Here is an 8,692-nt window from a genome sequence, read left to right on the forward strand (position 1 = left end):
ACTAAACTCGGTCTAGTCAGATTGACTAGGAAACGGAGAGTGGTGCTAATACTTGTTGTAACCAAGAGTGGTGAGAATACTCGATAAGATCCTAGAGAGACAAAACTTTTATAATATTGGAAAAGATTAATGAAACCCTTAAAAATTGTTAATAGATAACTAGAAATAACTCAATTGAATGAACCAATATAAAAATATATGGTTTATTATTTCTCGATATAAAACGTTTGCCATTCACTCATGCTTCTAAAATCTAGCATTTAATCATCTTACAACTCTTATGATCTTTATAAACTTTTAGACACTGATTCGCAAACATATTTTAAAATATTATTCACTTCTCTAATGTTTTTCCTGTACCTATAGATTTTCTCTCATGTTCAAATCCTTACGAATACACATAAAAAATTTTAAAACTATTTATATCATACCGCCTACCTCAAAAACCACACTCTAGATCCAAGTAAAAACAATATTAATTACTATAAATTTCGTATTTATAAGAATTACTATTACATCACCTAATTGATAAAAAAAATTAAACATAAAAATCTACTTGGAAGTTTTTAATACTTAATAAATTTTTTATGAAATCTCAACTATAAAGTAAATCAATTCTGTAGAAAAATTACATGAGCCTTTTAAATAATCACGAAGGTTAATGCCAATCCATAATGGCCAGTGTTCTACAAGTTCATGAGAAAGAACGATCGCTGCCATGGTTCCCGGCGAAGTTGAAAATTCTTTGGAATCAAATTTTAAGTGAAAACCTCTCACCAATTTGTGGAGCGAATTCCGTGTTGAAGGGTCTTTTATATAGCTTCAAAAGAACAATCTTGGTCGTTGAATTTATGTGGGCCATGCTTGAGTGGTGATAGCCACCATCAGGTTCTGTGTTCTCACCATTTTGACTATATATTTAGAACTGTGAGAGAAAAAAATGAAATAAACTTGGTAAGAAGAAGAAGAAGAAAAATGGCAAATTTTGTTCTGCAGGTTCCAAATACCATAAGGAGTTTCGCCATGTTTGCTTCGCCCAACCCCAACGGTGCAATACTCTCTATTTCTTTCTGTCAATTGAAATTGCGTTTTTATTCTCTTTGTTTCATTTTCATATGATTTATTTAATTGTTTAGGCGCTCCGCCTGGTGGCTCTGGAAGCAGTAGTGGTGGGGGTGGAGGTCCTGTGATATTGGAAATTCCTATAGATAAGATTAGAAGGCCTTTGATGAGGACCAGAGCAAATGATCCAAACAAAGTAAAGGAATTAATGGATAGTATCAAGGAAATTGGTCTCCAAGTTCCTGTAACCACTTGCTCCCTTATGCTGATTCATGTTTAAAATATTTTCCATTGCTTTTGGAGTTTATGTACTGTTTCTGCTATATTGGTATGTCTCAGTTTGGTTTATGGGCTTTTCTGTGTTTTTGAGGATCTATTGGATGTAGTTTGAATTGGATTTATGCGCTTAAATTGCTTCTTTCTTTGGTCTTCAAGCTTTGGCTATTCAGATCTGTGAGTACAAAAAAAAAAAAAATGTGAAAGCAACCAACTTAAAACGATTTTTATGGATTTATTGGAACAATTTTTCAGTGGAATTTGGAATAGCAGTATCTGCGTTCCCACTCCAAACTGTTAATGAGCTATTATCTCTTCATAGAAAGATTTTTCCCTTTTTCCTTATTGTTACTTTTCTTAAGAGGTAAGAGTTTCATGTTTCGCTGAAGGAGATTTTGAGATGTCTTTCTTTGTAGTATCTCCACCATTAACAGGGAGACCCTTAAGTTTGTTAGCCATAGATAGAGCCTTTAGGAGTTATCAAGGTCCCCTCTCTTTCAGAGTCAGATTTCTTTTATGAGTTTACCAATGGATGCAAAGATTCATTGTTACAGCCATTTTCTTTTATATTGTGTACTTGTGACTGAGGCTTAGTTGAGACAACAATCCTAAAACATTTATACGCCAATTCTTGTATTTTTTTTTTTTTTTCAGATTGGCCCTTTATGGTGATTATTCACTTTGTTTAAGAGAACTTTCAGCAGATCATGACTTCTACAAGAAAATAAAAATATCATTTCGACAACGATTTGGTATTAATCTTTTTTGGCTTCAGACAACCATATTAAGCTTAGTTTCAACTTATAGAGGACAATAAGACAGAATGCATCGCTTAACATTTATTTTGAGTGGAATTGTGAATAGTTGTTATCAAAGCTTGGTTGAATTTTAGTACAATTATTCTGAAGAAAGTGGGGAAAGTAACCAAAATTTAACACCAGTTACAGATGGCAGGCCTGCTCTAACTACAATACCATTGTTATTAAATAAATGTCTGGTTCATGAAAATATATTGCTGAACTGTTGATTCAAGTTTCTCTTAAGTGATGCAGATTGATGTCCTGGAGGTTGATGGTGTCTATTACGGTATGTTCTTTTCTGGATTGTTTGTGGAATCTTATAATTTTATTACCATGTTACCTGGTCATGCTGCTCATAGTTAAAATGATAAGATTCCACCAACAACAAAATCAATACGCTTTGAAGATCCATACATGTCTTCTCAAAGTGAAAACTTAATATGACAATATGTCTCCATTGTCCTATGTTTGTAGGTTTCTCTGGTTGTCATCGCTATGAGGCTCACCAGCGCCTTGGACTCCCCACCATCCGTTGCAAAATACGCCGTGGTACAAAAGAGACTCTAAGGTAGGTTTGGTAAACTCTTTATGTGACTCAGATTCATTATCTAAGTTGATTGGTTTTCGTTTTGCATTGTGCAGGCACCATCTGCGCTAAGCTGTGATCATCTTATTGTTCAAAGTTGGTATATGACGATTAGCAATGACAGGACACAACACAGAAATGTTATTTTTCTCATAGCATTGTGATTCCTGCGGACATTGCAAATGATATATGTGATTTCTCTTACTCTGTAATGCTGCATCTGTTATTGCTTCCTCAAGTTCTTTGTAGAAAGCACTATTCTTCTGATCACATTTTGGTTTCGTCCACCTAGAAAAGGATAAAGTTAGGAACAATAAACAACATCAAGCGTTATTATCTTCTCTTGCATCAAAAAACAACACCAAAATCTGTTGCCTTACTTAAAAAACTTAAGCAAATAACTTTGTGACATATTTAGCTAAACATGATTCCATGATGTAAAGGTCTCGAGGTCTGTACTCTTATTATAATTATTAAGAAAAAAAATCAAGGTTGGGAAACAAATAAAGAGAAGAACAATACTTAAAATTTTTAAGAATGGGAAACCCTCTCTAATGAAGTTAAAGTCAAGGGACTCGCAGGTTGGTTAAACATTCACTATAACAAAAATAATAGGGATTACAAGCTTCATCCTTACCTGAACCTTTCGAGTTAAAATAACAATGCATCTTGAATTTGTAATAAAATTTTCTTTAGTGAACTCACTTTTTTCTCTTGAAAACACTCTTTGTAAAGTTCTGCATCTTTTTTCCTACACACTAGTTATTGTACAATTGACATGTTTTTACTACTTTTCGTAAGCATTTATAACAGGAATGAAAAAGAAGAAAAGTTGGAATTAGCTTTTCGGTAATTAAAGTTAGTTTGTGCAAAAACTTCATTTGTGAAAATTTCCTGAATTAATTTTTATAAAGTTTTACTTTTAACTTGTGCATAAGCAAATTTTAGTTTATGAAGAAATCAATCTAAATATTTTTTTCATAATCTAAACTCAATTACTACCACCACTAACAATAGTAATACTACCGTCGCTTACACCAACAGTATTATAGCAACAATACTACTTACATATAACATTAAAAAAAATAGTACTTTTACCTCCACTAGAACTATTACTACTAATATTTTGGTGACTTGCAATAAAATAGTGCTTCACCCGAAATACTGGTATTACCTCTCAAAGTGGCAATACCGGAATGAGTTTGCGTAGATTGGACAATAATCAAAACGAGGGATGAATTGGTTTCTAGTGCTTTAAAATATTTTTTTTCTTTCTTACTTTGCAAATAATAACAACCACAATAAAGAATATAGAGAAAGATAGATTTACACAAGTAGTTTTATACTGGTTCGGATCAATATACCCTACATCCAATTGTTAATCCCTAAAAGAGAAGATTAGCTAATTCACTAACAACAAACAAACCAAAACTTACAATCATAAAGATAAAAGTTAAGGTTTAGAAAACACCTCTTTTGATGCACAAGAGATGAGACTCACTTCTCCTGACACCATAAGGAATGAACACTTCCTTTGAATCTTCACAAAGGATAAACACATCCTTCGACACATAGAGGATGACAGCTACCTCAATACACCTTCTCTGACCAACAAAGGATGAACATTTTTTTTACACCTCCTTCGACACACAAAGAATGACAGGTATTTCCTTAGCAATAACAACAACACTTCAACAACTCTACCAACATCAAGTTTCCCTAGCCTGTAGAGAGTTTCACAAGATCTCTACCTTTTACAAAGTATCTTTAGTGTTCTATGCCTCAAGAAAGAGAAATGAGAGTCTATTTATAGACTCAAGCAATAAAGTCTTACTATAATAATCGATTATCTACTATTGGTAATCGATTATTCATTAAACGACAAGTGTAACGAATAGTTTAACGATTAAAAACAGATAGAAACTCTAACGACTCAAAGTGATAATTGATTATTTTGAGTGATAATTGATTAACACTAATCGATTATTGTCTTAAATAATTTATTATTGTTGAACGCAAGAGTTTTCCAAAAATAGTGTGTGATAATCGATTATTTCCTATGATAATCAATTATTTACTATTCACATGAACATTGTTTTTGCTATAGTCATGTGCTACAATGATTTTGCAAAACACATTTTCTACTCTTAAACTAAGTCTTATACATTAAATCTAGACTTATTACAAAAGCTTTACATAGAAAATTACAAGTCTTCCACTATCTTTTTCTTGTTGAATTTCTTGGACTTGTTCTCATCATCATTCCATTTTTATCATCATCAAAACATTATATGTTTTGCTAACAATCTCTCCCTTTTTTATGATGATCAAAAATATTGTTTAAAGTTTTTTGTAATACCTTGAAAGTACACAACTTAAACAAAAAAAAGCATTAGATGGACCTAGAAAAGATACTGCAAATTTGAAATTGACAAATTTAAACTTTAAACTTTTTCTCCCCTTTTTTTATCATAATCAAAACACTGATCATTTTGTTGTTTCCCCCTAAGTGAGTTAATCTAAACAAAATTAAAACCCCCCCTAAATTAATTAGATAGCTTAAGGAAGACAAAAAGAGAAATAGTTTATAAAAAATAATTGTCAAATTTTTTTTAGACACCCTCGTGACTAAGTTTCTAAACAGACATTACCAATTTCTTTTGGTGCAGATGTTTACTTTTGAGCACCCAAAAAAATTCTCAATTTTGAAATAATATTTTGATCACAAAAGATGTTTATTTGGGTCCTTTGAAATTAGAAACATGTCATTTTATAATAGGAATCCATACATATATTCCATTTGGGACACCATAATGTTTTATTCTACATTTATTAGATGTGTGTCCCTTTTTTCATGCAACCAAAACATGTAACAACATTTGGATTCCTATAATTAGTAGTTCCTTTTTCTATCCAAAATCTTGGAGTTCTTTTAGTTCTATTTTTAGATCTAGGAACATACAAATTTTTAACAACATTTTTATTCTCTACACAATTTTTACTACATTCACCTAAGGTTGTTTCATCTAGGAGTTTCTTTAGATTTATACATGATGTAAATTTTTTGCTACTAGCGAGATTTCCTTTTACTAAATATGAAATTTTATTTTTCAAATTTTCATTTTCTTCAAGCATTTTTTCAAATTTTAATTTTAATTCTTTAAAATCTTTTTTCAACTTCTTATGAGCAATATCTAGTTTTAATAACTTTAGCAATAATTTTCTATATGTATCATGCAATTCATCTTCATCAAAATCTATATCATAAGATGTATCAGAAATGCTATATATACTTACTTGGCTTCCTTAAGTATCGTTATCCGCCAATAAACAAATATTTTCTTGCTCATCAAAGTCGTCAATGCTTGATGCAAAGCTTGATGAAGAGCTTGAATTATACTCTTCTCACTCCTTTCTTTTGGAGAATTTTCTTCCTTTCTTTTCTTTATTTGAACAATTTGCTTTGATATGTCCTAATTCTCCATAATTGTAACACCTAAACTTTGAGGAGGATCCTTGATTCTTTTTTTTTTTTATCTTTGTATTTTCCTTTGTTCTTCATAAACTATGTGAGCATTTTTATCACTTGATCTAGATTTTTTGTAATCAGAATCATCATCCTCATTGACTCTTTCAACCCTAGATTTAAAAAAGCAATATTTCTTTTTATTCCTCGATCCTCTTCTTCTTTCAACCTTTCAAGTTCTAGCTGGTGCTTTTTTAATTTACCAAACAAAGCCACCATAGACATGGTTGCAAGATTTTGTGACTCTATGACGGTCATGACTTTTAGTTGCCATATCTTGTTCAAAGATTTTAGAATTTTAATATTTAACTCTTTAATGTCAAAATTATTACCTAAACTAGATAAATGATTAACTATGTGTGTAAAATGATTTTGCACATCGTGGACGGTTTCCTAGTGTTTCATATGGAACATCTTATATTCTTTGACTAAATAGTTCTTTCGAGCACTTTTAACTTCATTTATGCCTTCATGAGATACCGTTAAAGTTTCCCACATTTCTTGTGTGCTTTTACATAAAGAAATCCTATATAACTCATCGAGGGTTAAAGTAGATGAAATAATATTCCTGGCCCTAGCATCATATCTAGCCCTTTTCTTTTCATCAATAGTCCATTAGGCATAGAGCTTAGGTTCCGACACGTTATTAACAGTAATTGTAGGAACAAAAGGACCATTTTCCACAACACCCCAAATACTTATATTGATAGACTCTAAAAATAATTACATTCTTATCTTCCAAAACGCATAATTTTCCCCAACAAAAAGAAGAGGTATGTCAATTGAAACACCCTATACAAATGTTTGATATTGTCCATACATTTTCAAAAAATTTTGAGTAACTATCAAAACAAGCTCTGATACAAATTGTCATAGCGGTAGCAACAGAATAAGTTTGTGTGGAATTGAACAATAACCAAGATGATGAGTGAATTGGTTTCTTGTGCTTTAAAAATATTTTTCTTCTCTCTTACTTAGCAAATAATAACAACAATAATAAAGAGTGTAGAGAAAGAGAGATTTGCACAAGTAATTTTATATTGGTTTGGATCAACAAACCCTACATCTAGTTGTTAATCTTTAAAATAGAAGATTACCTAATTCACTAACAATAAACAAACCAAAATTTACAATCGCAAAGATAAAAGTTAAGGTTTAGAAAAAACCTTTGTTGATGCACAAAAGATGAGACTTAATTCCCCTGACACCACAAGGGATGAACACTTCCTCTGAATCTTCACAAAGAATGAACACCTCTTCCGACACATAGAGGATGACAACTATCTCAAAACACCTCCTCTGACCAACAAAGGAAGAACACTTCTTCTACACCTACTTCGACACACAAAGGATGACAGGTTTTTTGTTAGCAAACACAGTAGCACTTCAATAGCTTTGCCAACACCAAGTTTCCCAAGCCTTCAGAGAGTTTCACAAGATCTCTAGCTTTTACAAAGTATCTTTAGTGTTTTTGTGTCCCAAGAATGAGAAATGAGAGTCTATTTATAGACTCAAGCAATGGAGACCTCAAAAACATTTTCAGCCTTTCTTAATGTAATAATTGATTATCTACTATTGGTAATCGATTATTCACTGAAGGAAACATTTAACGAATTATCTAACGGCTAATAGTTGTAATGGTTCAAAGTGATAATCAATTAGCACTAATCAATTATTAACCCAAATAATCGATTATTGCAGAATGCAAGAGTTTTCTAAAAGCAAAGTGTGATAATCGGCTATTTACTGTTTTTGCTACAGTGTTTCGCTACCGTGATTTTCTACAGTGATTTTGCAAAAAAAATTTTCTACTCTTAAACTAAGTCATATACATTAAACCTAGACTTATTACAAAAGCATTGCATAGAAAATTATAAGTCTTCTACTATCTTTTTCTTGTTGAGTTTCTTAGACTTGTTGTTATCATCATTTTTATCATCATCAAAACACTATATGTTTTACTAAGATTACCAATTGTACTAATAATATTATTATACTCAACATTATTAATTATAATAGTATTATTATTAACATTGCAAATAATGTCATTAATGTCATTCTCAACAATGTTATTATTATTTTCATAAGTAATATTAGGATATCAACCCTTCTATTATTATTGTTGCCATAATTAATGGTATTATTATTGTCAACATTACCACTACGAGTAGTATCACTATTATCAATAGTAACAATAATATTTGTTTTATTATTATGAATGTTAGGTCATAAACGAGTTATACAAAATTCGACACAATTATACGCATAAATGTTTGTTTAAAATATCACTCAACACTTTGATGTAAAAAAAAAAGGAAAATAAAAGCGTTAAACTACATCAAAGACTACTTGTATATAATAAACATTTACCTCTTGGAAGAATTATCTTTTAAAGAACATATGTCGTGATATTCAATGTAGATTCTAGCATACACAACTTAC

General features: G+C 31.1%; 1 protein-coding gene across 1 annotated transcript; it reads left to right on the forward strand.

Annotated features, from left to right (window-relative positions):
* Positions 1 to 655: 655 nt before the first annotated feature.
* LOC106766966 (sulfiredoxin, chloroplastic/mitochondrial) lies at positions 656 to 3,063 on the forward strand. The gene is made up of 5 exons (XM_014651768.2): positions 656 to 1,048; positions 1,137 to 1,306; positions 2,391 to 2,424; positions 2,613 to 2,706; positions 2,781 to 3,063. The coding sequence occupies exons 1-5, from the start codon at positions 976 to 978 to the stop codon at positions 2,794 to 2,796; spliced, it is 387 nt and encodes a 128-aa protein (XP_014507254.1). The 5' UTR covers positions 656 to 975; the 3' UTR covers positions 2,797 to 3,063.
* The last annotated feature ends 5,629 nt before the right edge of the window (positions 3,064 to 8,692 follow it).

The sequence above is a fragment of the Vigna radiata genome, chromosome 7 (assembly GCF_000741045.1).
Source record: "Vigna radiata var. radiata cultivar VC1973A chromosome 7, Vradiata_ver6, whole genome shotgun sequence".
NCBI classification, from domain to species: Eukaryota; Viridiplantae; Streptophyta; class Magnoliopsida; order Fabales; family Fabaceae; genus Vigna; species Vigna radiata.

Bases quoted from the DNA above. Each gene is read 5' to 3' on its own strand.
- LOC106766966 (XM_014651768.2), top strand. From the start codon at position 976: ATGGCAAATTTTGTTCTGCAGGTTCCAAATACCATAAGGAGTTTCGCC. The intron at 1,049-1,136 runs GTGCAATACTCT...TTAATTGTTTAG, and splicing joins TGCTTCGCCCAACCCCAACG to GCGCTCCGCCTGGTGGCTCT. The intron at 2,425-2,612 runs GTATGTTCTTTT...CTATGTTTGTAG, and splicing joins GGTTGATGGTGTCTATTACG to GTTTCTCTGGTTGTCATCGC.